General features: G+C 41.9%; 1 protein-coding gene across 2 annotated transcripts in view; it reads right to left on the reverse strand.

Annotated features, from left to right (window-relative positions):
- Positions 1-180: 180 nt before the first annotated feature.
- The window catches only part of wscd2 (WSC domain sialate O sulfotransferase 2), a 36545-nt gene continuing 22961 nt past the window's right edge, over positions 181-13764 (reverse strand). For both annotated transcript variants that reach the window (XM_086206123.1, XM_086206124.1), the window contains 7 exons: positions 10836-10950; positions 9124-9308; positions 6100-6221; positions 5837-6011; positions 5089-5253; positions 4797-4997; positions 181-2055 (listed from right to left, as the gene is read on the reverse strand). In XM_086206123.1, coding sequence (XP_086062249.1) covers positions 1703-2055; positions 4797-4997; positions 5089-5253; positions 5837-6011; positions 6100-6221; positions 9124-9308; positions 10836-10950 — 1316 coding nt within the window. In that variant the 3' untranslated portion in view covers positions 181-1702. The remainder of the gene's footprint in view (positions 2056-4796; positions 4998-5088; positions 5254-5836; positions 6012-6099; positions 6222-9123; positions 9309-10835; positions 10951-13764) is intronic.

Consider the following 13764-nt stretch of genomic DNA (forward strand, 5'->3'; position numbering starts at 1 on the left):
ACGAACCCATCGTAGTAAGTTCCTTTACATTTGTAGGTTCCCTCATTTAAATGTTACTGCAGTTGAGTCAAGGCCTTTAAATCCCTCGGGTCAGCAAGGCGTCCTGATGATCGCATTTTCGCCATTTTCCTCCGAAAGAGTTTGTAAAAACTACAGACCACAATGCATCATTTCGATTCGCTAATTGATTTATTGGGCCGTATCACAGTACATTCATTCCATAAACAGTACATTCAGCTGTGACACCAATGTTCAAGTCGCCTGCTTGTCAATGAAAGCAAGAGCCGATAAAGTTTAAAGCATGTGTTAAAAATAGAAACGACTTCTCCCATTTAATTCTTGCAGTAGAAATATTTTTGATGTGTCAGCACACATTATAAAAATATATTTTTTATCTATATATTTTTATATATATTATATATATATATATATGTATGTATATATATATATATACGTTGAGATATTATACAGAAAACGGAAGCCAGTTAATGTCTCCTGGCTCTCAGTCACCAGTGTTAATATTTGTTTATATATTAATGTCCTTATTTATTAATAGACTTGTTTATTTTAAGCATATGGCGTACCATTACAAGACGTGCTGGTTTATAAAATCGGAGCAGAATTTCATACACTTTTGTTAAGGTTTGTCGTTTTGTTTTGTTGTTGTTTTTTTTTTAATATCACCAGTTTTAACTGTTTAATTTCGCTCAAAAAGGGAAAAAAAAAATCGCCATCAGTGATTAACGGTCATAAAATCAATCTAAAGTGATTACTACCAAAGGTATCATCTCATCAAAACGCGCATTAGAGTGCAATCTAAGTTCTCATTCATCTTTGGGGCAAGTGTTGCACGGCAGAGTGCTTTTTGGATTTCTGCATGGAGTCCAGTGTCAAGAAAACATATTTACAACCAAATTAGCTAACATGTGCACTGCACAGCAGAGATAAATAAATGCTGTCAGGATAAATCCTCTTCTCTCTGTGATTCAGTGCCTTCAAGAGGGATTAATCATCGTCTTGAACACAAGGCGCTGAGAACTGAGTCCTTTACCTCTTAATCATAAAAAAAATAAAAACTCCTCTCATGAAGTGTAAGTTGAATAACTTAAAAAGATGAGGAAACACAGTATTTTCATAAGGTAGCAAAAACTTGCACATTGCATTTTTCCCTCTGACAAAGGACTCAAAATTTTTTTGTTGCGAAGGTCTTATAAAAAATTGTTCTGTAATTGTGATAGCAGCAGAAAAATGTCATGTTTGGATTTTGTTGTTGTTGTTGTCGTGTTATTTCTATTTTTCAACAGAAAAGCTCATATAACACACTTCAATGTGTGGTGTTAAATCTCTTGAATAAAAACGCGTGACCCAGCGCAGTCAGATGCATCCCTCTGCAGTCACAGTTATTGTATCTTCTTCGTGTTAAGGCAAGTGCGCCGGCCGTCACAGCACGTGCACAAAGCAAGAGGTGCGTTTCGTTGCGCCAAACAATAAGACAGTGTCTCTTCTTTAAATGCATGAAGCTCTTGTTATTCAGTTGACAATGAAAAAGGTTGCATAAAAAAATAATACAGGAAGGAAAAGAGTCTGATTTGTATTCTCTTTAGCTTTAACCAATCTGGAAAACATGAATTAGGCTGTAAAATCCTAATTATGGGGCAGTCTCCTTTCACAGATCAGTCCTGTCCAATGGGGTTCTCATATATCATCTTGGCATGTATTCACCCGGAACTCCGGACATTTTCCTTTTCTTCAAGACAGCGTCGACTGTTCTGATTAGTTCATTGATGTTTGCTCGCATCTCAGGAGTGTAAGGGTCATATTCTAGTTTACGTAGCCCCGATCGCTTAAAGTTGCCGTCCTTCTGGCCTTCGACACATAGTAAGCGGTCTTCAGAAACCTTCAAACCCAAAAACTGGACCATGCCCTTGAGTTGGGAGAACAGGTCCCTCTTTAGATCCTCAAAGTGGACCACATGGACGTTCTTGCCATAATGGAGCCAGTCCAACGTGTGCGACGCCCACCAAGGAGCGTAGTTCTTCACAAACTCAGGCCACTCTGGGAAACAAACAAGGAAACAGAAAGATAAATGTGAGTGGAAGCCCATTTAAAAGGGCTTTAAACAGACAAAAGTGAAACAAATAAAGAGCAAGAACAGCAAACGAGGGGGAGGAACACCGTTATCTGACAAAGGGTTCATTATTAAAGTGCTTGTTTTGAGTCGTTCACCCTTTAATGTCGTCTCAAAATTAATCATATTCAATATGTCTATTGAGATGGAAATACAGATGGAATAGAAAGAAGGCGAAATGGAGAGGAAACAAGAACAAAATGGAGCAACATGTAAACTGCTGTGAGGGAAGTCTTCCCACGTAAAGAGTGACACACTGAAGCACAGCCAATGAGAAAGAGGCCGACAAAATCTACGCTACATACACGAAAAATGGCAGGGCAGGACAGTTGGAAAAACACGGGGAAGTGATAACCAACCTGATGTAATCATTTGGGTGGTCAGGAAACAGCCAAATTAAGTCATGTCAGTTTACATTCCTTCTTCATCATCTAAGAAACCACAGAGCTCAGCTGCTGGTCTATTAGTGCAGCAGCGGCGGCAGCTGCTGCACGCTGGAGCTGTGCTGCAGGAGCATGCGTCTTTATGTTGTCAAAGTTTAGAACCTGCTGAGTTTGCAGTGAGGTCTCCCCATCGAGAACATCCTGTTTTCAATGCAAACAGTCAAAATCTTGCCAGAGAGACGTCTCATTGCGGTTCAACTCATGTCTGAAGATGCACTGTAGCATTTCAGTCGGGTAAAAGGACTTCATTTTTAGGGAAACAGGATGGAAACATGCGTGACATAAAGATACTTTTGCTTTTGTTATCATAGTTGGCAAAATAACTGAAGCAATTAATTGCACAAAATATCTTATTTTAGGTATTTCTAAAAGTAGACTGTTCTTGTTTCATTGGCAGGTGATTGAAATTAATACAATGGGAAAACTTTTTGTCTTTTGCTTGTAATAAAAAAAAAAGAAGAAGAAGCTAGTTTGTGCGCGTGTAGAAATGAACTGAACTCCTCAGACTAAAGTGCCGCGTAGATGAAGATGTTTGCTTTGCCTTCGGAAGTCAAACCTCTGCTACGATCAAGTCAACAAAAGTGGGAAAAAAAAACAAAACGGACTGACGTGGCCTCCAAACTAAGTTGCTGTTGCCCTGGAGTCGGGGCGGCGCTGGAAGGCACCAGTGTGTGTAACATGGTCGCAGCCCTGCATCCTCCCTCTGCAGAGGTGAGTGAATCAAATTATGCACGTGGCTCTAGTACACAAAGTCACGCCGCCGCTCCAACGGCAGCTCCTCTCCGTATTGGAAGTGGCAGCTGTCAAAAAGCTTTTCTCTCACTAATGTCACCGCATCATTTCCCCAACTACAGAGGGAATAAACATTCAGTCGAAACGGCAGGCCAAATGTGCTGATGTTTTCACAAAGACAGACAACTGCTGGGTCGGCAACTCAGCAGCCTCTGGAAAATCGATTAGGGCTCAGACAAAAGTCAGAGAGATGATACGCAGAGCAGACAAAACCAGTTGCCATAGTTACAAAGATATACTTGAGTGAATTAACTGAGCGACAGGGGATAGGCATAAAGATATTTTTGCAAGGGGCATAAAATCTGCTCTTATGTGCACGGAAAAAGACTTAAATGTTTCACTTTATTAGAGTTAGGCAAAGAACTATTAGGTCTTACTGAAACCTATTTTTGTCTTTAGGCTGACACAGTAAAATGAATAAATGATTGACTGGCTGATTGTGAATGACACTGACATAAAGTATATATACTGAGTCACAAATACGGCATAACATAGGAGAAGACAGCCGTTCCCATGTGCTGGAAGCTTCCAAAAGTCTTTAATGATCAGGATTCTCTGTGAAAGTGTTGACTTGTATCACATGCACAGCAGAAATGTGCACATTCATTGTGTAATTGAGTGTGGCACCAGCACCCGGGGGAACATGCTGGTTCTAAGCGGTGACACATCTCATGATCCGACCGAGCTGACTGAGTGACGAAAGCCGCAGTCCGCTGCTCAATAGTCTCATTTCTCATTTCTAAAAACAGACTGTGGCAGATGTTGGGAAAAAAAAGCCCTTTATGTTGAAAAATATGTGCTCAGCCTCATAGAATGAGGTTAACACGGTCAAACCTGGCAGCCCTCGATTCAGCGCTCATTTCCTCTATTATTCTTATCAGTCTACAGCAGTTACAGACTGTTTCTCCAATCACAGATCATCAGATAAAACATTAAAAATAGGACAAAGTTAAAATAATGGCATCGAAAGGGAAAAAAACAAAACAATTTTGCTGATAAAAAATACTTTGATGGTTAGTCATAATCGTGATAATATTAATTGTCTCTATCTTATAATTATGACTTTTAAGCCAACAATGTTGATATTTGTGTTCTATGACTGTGACTTGATGTCTTAAGTATGGCTTTTCCATCATCATCTCAACAAGCCGATCTTGTAATCATTTTTTAATCTCAGAATTTTTTTTTTTTTTTTTTTGCTTTTTAATCACATAATTTGGATTTGCACATCATTATTTTACCCCAAGATTATTCTCGTCAGCAAGGCTCTATCTCTCCCCTCCCCCCCCCCCTCAGAAACGAGCTTCAGTTCCTGCTTCAAGTGATGGGGTTGAATTGACCTTTTATTTTATTAACATCAATTAGAGGAGGTGTTTTTTAGGTGGCGTTCAGGGGGTCCCTCTGTGAATGATGAACGGGGGGACGCGGCTCACCTTTTCCTCTCCAGTGGGCCTGGGAGGCAAATCCAATATGTCCGCCATATTTGCGATTAAATTCTGCCATGAGAGCCTTGTAGGGGTTACGGATCATGAGGATACCCGAGTCAAACGCTTCAATCTCCTTCTTGCCACTCTCGTGCGTCTTGATACAGATGGTCCTCCCACTCCGCCAGTGGTCTCGCTCCCCTTTAAATCCTGTGACACAATGACAACAAGTGCGTTTATCGGCAGAGGAGTTAAGAAGAAGAATGAAGGCGATGTCTCCAGATACATGTCGAAGACTGACCTTTATTGTAAAGCGAGCCGTCAAAGTAATAGCTGCCAGTGTAGAAGCCAGTGGCGAGCTCAATCAGGTGGCGGGCCCAGGTGTTGCCGGCGCCGGGGAAACTAGCAAGGGCGACCAGCTGCTTTGCGTGTGTAGGGAGGAAGTGACGGTCCATGCAGCGATTATCTGATGCCAAATAAAAACAAAAAACAAGAAACAGCAGACGACAGTAATTGATTTTGTGTCTGCAAAGTGAACTATGATCCCATTAGATTTGTGAAGTTCATCAAGTTGATGAAGTGTTGAAATATTCAAAGTTGATGGTAAAGAGGAAGAGGAAGACCCCAAAGAAAGGTCAAACAATGACTAACAGACATGTTTTTTTTTTTGTTGTTGTCGTTGTGGGCGGCTTGGCTGAGTCATCCCAACATCCTCTTGTTGGTGAATTTAGTTGAAAAAACATAAAGATTTTTTTTTATGTCAACTTATTTCTTTGGAAAGAAGAAGTGAAAATGAATGCAGGAAAAATACATTTTTGTCTTTTGAATGACATGAAGAGGATTCAAAAATCCTGGTCTGATACACAATTAAAACATTATAAATCCTCTAAATCTAAATGTCAGGAGGCAAAACTATTACCTCCTTAAATCATTCATTAGCTACTTAGCACTCAGCGGCTGCAGTGCTGTTCATCTTCATTCATGTCTTTGGTTTAATCCTTTTGTTCAAACGTGCCCTTGCTATACCGCTGCAAGCCACCAAACCTCACCTTGAACCTGCGTCTGGTACACAACAAAGTACTCGTCGTTCCCACAACTCTCAAACTCCTCGCCATGGCAACGGTGGAGACACAAGCCCTCATCCTCCAGCTCATGAAGGGAGAAGAGTGGAGTTGGGAAGCCACAGTGGCATTGAATTCCAGCCAGGACAGCGAGGGATTTCTCCTGAAATACATCCGCCATTACACACTCAGGACACACTTTGATGCGCAACAGATGCATTAAAACACATGCAACCAGCACGCCCCCTTACCCTCGCCGTGCACATGTCCACACACTTGTCCACGGACATGTTTTGGATGATGGCGCTGAAAGGAAGTGCCAAAGTGACATTGTCTGGCCTGTGGAAACACCCCTTGAAAATAGCGCTGCCATCTGAAATAGACAGACAATCCAGAATGTTTCTGACAAGCAAGGAAAAAAAAAACACACACGATACACTCTGGTTTTATGGTCACTGAACACAGCTGCCGTCAGTCTGGCCTCTATCCACTGACCCCTGATGAAGAGAGCCCACTGGGACCCCCCTCCAGCCTATTGAGGCCCTGACCTGCTCCTCTGCACTCCCACTCACATCCCTGCAGTGTGTTGATGACCTTTCACCCCACGTCCTTTCTCTGATCTGATGGTTGGACCATAAATAACAGTGGCAGAGAAGAGCTGCTTCTCTCTTCCACTACAAGTGAAATTTCATTCCTGTTGGTTCCTATTTGGTTGAGTTTGGCTGCTAAATTATTGAAATAACAGCCTGTCGTTCATGTCAAGCCATCAAGTGTTAAACACAGTGAGCTGCATCACTTCATTAGCACTGGAGGACACAGATTCATACGCTGCTGAAGAAAAACATAAACATCCATCTTTCATTCATTCCAGCCTGTCCTCATGTCAACAGCACTGATATAAATATGAATCTGTCTGCACTGTCAACAAGCTGTTCAGCATTAATAACAGAGGAAGGAAAGCGAATAATTTAAAGCTTTTACAGTGACAGACACCATGATGAAGACAGCTAGCTAGCTCGCTCAAACATCCCTGCAGAAATACCGTCTGCTTTAAAGCAGGGAGCAACTATTTCAGTTCACATGCGCTTGTTTATTTGATGTTTTATTTATCAACCTTTTTCTCTGACAAAAAAGTTGCTTGTTTCTGCACATTTCCCCTCCAGTAACCCTGATCTGTTCTGAACTTGGGGAGCAAAGTGGAGGTTTCCGGCACAACTCTTTTACCAACTGCCAAGGTGCGGAGGCAGAAGGGTTGACCGCGATCAAGACCTCATGCAAAGAAGCGTCAGTCAAAGAACTTCATGTTGCAAGAGTTTTAGAGTTGTTTTTTTTTATAGATTCTTCGATGACCATCCAAAGAATTCATGAAGGTCTTGAGAGATGCAGATGATGAAATGTAAATAAACTTTTTTCATCACATAGATGCGCAGAGGTTAAAAAAAAACAACAACAAAGTAATATCAACAGCAGATTTTCACAGCCAACAAGCAAAAACACAACACAGTGTGTTTACAAACTCCAAAACCACCACCTTGGCACATTTCCTTCCTGATGTCGCTCACATGACGGAGATCAGGGGACACAGGCAAAAATCTAAAGACGTAGAGCTTATTCAGCAGTCAGGGACAACGGAGAAAAAGCAGAAATGAAAATAGGAATATGTATTCTAACTATCAAATGCTATACTGTCTCTGGCATGGTCCTGTTTGGGCTGTTGATTTTCAATTTGAATTTAAGAATTTCTGAACGCTGTCTTCATTTCCTTAAAATCCCGTGCCCCTTGCATCCTTTTGTGTTTTACTTCCAGTCCATTTCTTGTCTTCACTTGTGTTTTAATTTTCGGTTGCATGACATCAAAATAACCTGCCTTCCAGCAGCTTCACACACTCGTCAGTTTCCACATCTCACATCCATCATCAAGAACTCAAATAGCAGGCTGATGTTGTGATGATTCCCAAACTCCAGCTCCGGTGTTGTATAGGCAGCAAAGACAGTGGTCAAGAAAGAAGCGGGATAGTGGCAGTCTCCAAAATGGCTCTTCCTGCCTCGCTATTGAGGGATTTTCAGGATTATATAAGGAGCTAATCTGCCAGATGTAAACAACACTTTCAAGCGTGTCTGCCGGGGCCTGCTCTCCTCCCTCCGTCTGCCATTTGCCTGCCAGCCGATGCATAAGTTTAATAACTCTCCATAAATCCTGACACCACCGCTAAACAGCGAGCTCACCATGTAGTGGACCGTATCCTGAGTGACTCTGGACACAGCCATTGTCTCAGTATGTGGGATGTGGGCCAAAGGATAAAAATGGGACGCGGTCCAACATAAAGTGGGACACCTGGTCATCTGCACGGGTCTCTGGCTGTGTGATAGTTCACTTAAATTTTAGCCCCATAATTCCTTCCTGTCTTTGTCAGCTCCTCTGTTCAACTCGCCAGGTTTGTCTCCTCCTTTGTGTCTCGCCAGTTAGTCTGTTCTGTTCTTTTTTCTTTTTCATTTTTTTTCCTGTTTCTGTCTCTGATACCTGCTGGCCTGTCTCCATCTGAGCACGCTTCCTATTTCTCAGGAGTGGTGGGAACATGAGAGAATAAAATAGTGAAAGGAAAAACATTGAAGATCCTGAAAGCGAAGGTTGCCTCACCTTGTGACTGGGACTTTCTTGAATGTCACCAGCGAACAAAGAAACACACAATATCTTGCAGCAATTTTAAACAAACTGCTCCCACACATGCACCTCGCACTATGAAACAGGAAATGAGGTCCCCTCCCTATGTTTGATAATCAGCCTTTCCTTCCTTCTCTTTAGTTTTCCAGCAGCAGGCAGCGAGCGTTTAGGATGCAGACCACGGCAGGCTGGGAGAAGTAGGTGGTGCAGCTCTCTCGGGAGAGAGGTAAACACGAGCGAGCAGCCCGCTCCCAACTGTGACATTAACACAAAATAACACAAATATTTTTCATCAAAACAGCCAAGCTTGTTACGTCTCGGAAACAAACAGCAGCTTTGTGAAAAGTGACGTTAGATCAGGTCTCTCTCAGTGAATGAATGTCATTTTAAGCGTTTCATATTATTCAATATCAAATGCTTTCAGCGAGATTCTACAGCCCTCCCTGTAAAGGAGACGCGAGGCTTGACGGAGAGTGTATCATCATGACAAAATGATTGAAAGACATGGTTCACATCTCGACCTGTGCCATTGCTCTCCTGATACTTGATAGCCTTGAGGCTGCAAGTGTGTTCTTCTGAAGCCCGGGGGAGTTTTTTTGAGTGTCGGACTCACAGCGGCGTGCTGACTCCTGGCTCAGCTCCAGCCTATAGATGGACAGCCGGTTGGCTCCTCCACACAGATTGCTCCTTTCTCCTTTACACTCCATGTTGCATTCACTTTCCGAAGCATTGGGCGCCTGGATCTTATGACCACAGTAACACTCGGCTCCAAACTCCAGACCGGCGTACATGTAACCTCTGGACAAAGAGACGAGGAAAAGGAGATTAGCATCATTAGTGGAGACAGGGAGACCGGAGTTAATGATCCGTGCATTCATTATGTGTCTTGATCTTTCACAGCCGATGCAGATTTTTATTCAGTGCAACTGGATCAGCTGAGTCAATGAAAACAAGCAGATGATGCACTGTGTGTTAGGTTGAAGATGAGACCACCTCCAAACATTTTCTCTTTGGTGACCGTGATGAGATGAGTTACACGTGCTGATAGATTTCGAGGCAAAGCCAATTATAAATGACTGCAAGTCTCCTTAAAATGAAATGTAAGGCACAAAGCTTTTCTCCCACGGACCACCTTCTGTTCCTTCATGGAGGAACTGACACCCAAGAGGCATTTCGGATGCAATTAGACGTCTCACACACCCTTCGCACAGGACAAATCCCCAGGGCTGTCAATCAAAACCTAAACCTCTGCATGCTTCTGTGTGCTGTTGCCCCTCATTTGTTTGTCTTTTTTGTTCAACCCGCTGCTCTGGAGAAGGAGGCGGGCAAGCTGCAAGAAGAAAGCGTGGAGGAGAAAGGAGCTAGAAACAAGCACCTCTCTGCTTCTATTCTCCGCACTATGAATCAGTGATGGGTGTAATTCAATGCATTCGATAGAGCCGTCGCCGGTATTCCTCAGGGAGAAAAACGAGGTGAGAGAAAGAGGGAGAGGTAGCCGAGAAAGGAAGGAGAGAAGGGAATGGAGGAGCGCAGCAGAGCTCTCAGATAGAGCCGCTGTAACTTTGACCGACGAGCAGAGAAACAAATTAGATTTCACGCTGATAAATAAATTAGCACTAAATATTTGGCTGCATTACCTATGTATGCACCAGTTAAAACTGATTAATGAGACGGTGACATTAACATATTTCCCTCCAAGAGTTATGGAAGCAAAAATGCTTGAGTAGCCAAAGAGAGAGAAAACCAAATGTATTTTTTACCATAATTTATAAATTGTTCCTGCATTTTCATCAATTTGTGGCCACAAGACTCTCCATGCTTTGATTAATCAATGCCCACAAGATGTAATTTGATCCCACGAGTCGATTAATTATTGCTCACTAATGCACAATTAGCCACTTATGAGGATTAAACTAACGATGACCAAAACAAATGCTGTTATCGACGAGAACAATAACATTACTGTGAAGGGTCATGCACTGCCACTACTTAACCAAAATAAGGGAACAAATTACATAAAGCCACTTTACTGTGACTACTTTTAGTATGCATGGCCTGCAAGAATAACATTCTCCTCAAAAGTTCTAAGGAGACAAACAAGCACACCAAGTACGTGAAAGAAGATGCTCTTATACTTTAGTGTATTTTAGAACATTTGTGGCCTTTTATTTGTGTTCAAGCTGACCCAGTCACCGGTAATGAGGGAGCACCTACGAAACATCCTCTCTGTACTTTCGTGTCATATATCAGCCTGATAGAGAGAAAAACAAGGTATGTCTAATGGCTGAGCGGTTTTTTTTTTTATGCTCTTTGCTGCTGCCATACCTTTCTGCACAGTTGTCCTGGCAACGGAATACAGTCATTTTTTTGTAGTCAAAAAACGAAACTCCTCTCAGTGCTCTTTTATGTGTGTCATCAATGTAGCAGCCGATATACTTTGCTGGAAAAGAAAGACAAAAAGAAAATACACAAAGTTAGTTTCGATTACGGCAATTTGAAAAAAAAAAGTAACTTTACTTCATCCATTGCAAAATCATTTTGGAAACAAGCTCTTGACGACGGGAGTGTCAAAAACGAAAGACAGTCTTGATCTGGAGGCTACACGGTGTAGTAGCCGAGCACAAGAGGAGTCCAAACTAGGGCAGAATCTTTATTTATTTATAAAGACACACATCCCCTTCTAGTGGCCTGTGAATGCAGTGGCAGGCGTCTCTCCGCAGTTTTCACAAGTGTGTGGGGGTTGGGCATCAGTGAACCTCTGGCTGCTTCTTCCATCTCATTAAAACACTGTTCGCCTGTTTAGCCCAGCTACACAAGCTCTGCTGTACCTTTAACAAACAATCCTATTGCCATCTGCGCTGTGCCATTACCCCTCTGAGCCTCTGTTAATAGCTAAATGGGGCCTAGTCCCCTGCATTACTTTAATTGTTATGGTTTAAAGACCAGCATTTGAGCAGCATGTGGTGCGCTGCATGACTCCGCTTCCCATACTGACTGCTGTTCAGAGACAGAATATAATCATAATTATTGCTAAATGCACTTAATATTTAAATGCTCCCCAAAAACTCCTCTGTAGCTGCTCGTAGAGCAATATTCTTCCTCCCGTCTGTCATTCTAACCCTGTTTTCCCCATCTGTACAGTATCCTTCTGCGCTACTGCACCGCACAGCACAAACGTGTTCGTGTGCCCTGTCGATATCTTGTGCTGCAATATTGCCTGCAAATGAAATTCAGAGTCAGTGAGAATGAGTGCAGCAGGAGTGAGAGGAGGGGAGACGTCTCTTAACTCCGACATAACAGGATTCGAAGGACTGCAGACCAAGGAATGCGATGGAAAACTAATGCTTTAGAGATACTAAATAGGCGATCATCACATTCATTCTCAGTTCTTTGGAGTTAGCATTTTAGAAAAAGAAGGACTGGAGGAGGAGGAGGAGGAGGAGGAGGAGGAGGAAAGACTCAGAAATCTCCATTTGATCAGATAACCTAAAGCCTGAATGTACATTGTAAACATGTTTGTTTCCTGCATGGTCTCTGAAGTGGAGAAAAACAGCTTCACACTGTCAGCATATTACAAAAAAAAAACATATTTTCTTTAATATTCTACACTCTGTGTAACAGGGTACGGTATGGCGCTGTGGAATAACATTTTTATTTTCTCTTCCAGCTTGATCCTCCCCGGGCTTAGAAACTGGAGGAGGTTTTCACAAAGAACCCTGGGTTCAAGTAGGAAAACAGCCTCCACACATACGCAGCATTCTCTATATAAGGACATCTGAGCATGAATGCAGAGCTGTAGGCAAGGGACAAGACAGTGCTGCAGGGACGACATATTTTTGTAGGGCAAACCCAGAAGTTTCCTTGACCAAAAGCGATTTTTACATTGGATTTTGGATCATTGCAGAACACAGGTGTCAAGAAAAAGTTAATACATGCAGGTTTTGTTTTCCTACTGGTGATCATGAAGAGAATATTCAGTGTTATTCTGATGACACAGCATAAAACTGCATCTCCAATTGGGCTGCACAATTACTCAAAATTAATCACAATCAATATTCAAACTGCAGAAAGATGCGACATTTTGTACCGAGCTAACTGTGAGTGAAAGTATCGATTTAAATAAAATACTGTGTTGCTGCAAAGATCTCCAGCCTACACATTCTGCAGACTGAGGGAAACATCATTATTTGATTCAGAAAATAAGAATAATCAAGTATAAGTATTGAATTATCATAATGTCAGTCAAAAATGGTCGCATTTATATGTTTATTCAAAATAGCTCATTCCTTTTCTCCAGCATCGTGCAGTGTTTAAGTAATAAGTTCCTATAATTAAAAAAGATAATACAGACTTTGCTGATGTAAATTCAAAGAGATCAAGATGTCCATTGTTGACTTAATTTAAATTCTTCGTCCAGCAGGGTGCAGAGTGTCTGACAGGGGAAGAAAAGCAGAGAGAAGGAAGAGATAGGATCGCAACAATATCTCCTTTTCAGCTTTGTTTGGCAGGACAATGATGCCATCCAGGTTGGAGGCTTCTGTTTCTGGAAAAGATGCTGCTGCGTGTCTGCACTTACTGTCCTGTCCAGTCGCATGCTGATAGAAGAGTTTATATGTCAACCTCACTGAGGGGATTACTGAAGTCACAAAGTTTACAAAAGAAGCTGTAAACGGTTATCATGAGGTCATTTTGATGTCTTCAGCTTCAGCGTGGCTGAACATGAGGCGGGCAGCACAAAGCTACAGCTGAAGAGGCCCAGGTCCTTGAGGGCTTCTTTCTGAGACACAACAGAGATCTTAATCATCATCTCATTCACTCTCTCAAGAGACTTCCTGCTTAGCCAAGTGCAGCTTCAAATCCTCAGGCATACAAATTTAGCAGTTTGTAATCAGAGATTACTGAGGATCCATTTCAAATTAAGATGAAGGGTTGGTAGAAAAACTGCCGCTGAATGGGAGTAATGAATTTGTCTGCAACAAGAAGTTAAAAATCCAGAATCATGTCATCATAATTATCAAATAAAACTCGATGCTGGGTTATTATCACAAGCTACAATCGTTTTCAGCTCCATCTAATAATCAGCATACGTCGTTCCATCATGAAAGTCGCTCTGAACCCGTGAATTTTTAATTAATGTGCTGATCTGAACAGGAGTGTAAAGCATTGTGTCATTCTAATGGATTTCGTATGTGAAGCTTAAGGTGATATCAACAAAATTGCAATCTTTCATATTTTGCCAACCCATTTCTGAATT

Source organism: Aulostomus chinensis, chromosome 6 (genome assembly GCF_037954235.1).
Source record: "Aulostomus chinensis isolate RoL2024-O1b breed Wild chromosome 6, RoL_Achi_v1.0, whole genome shotgun sequence".
Lineage (NCBI taxonomy): Eukaryota > Metazoa > Chordata > Actinopteri > Syngnathiformes > Aulostomidae > Aulostomus > Aulostomus chinensis.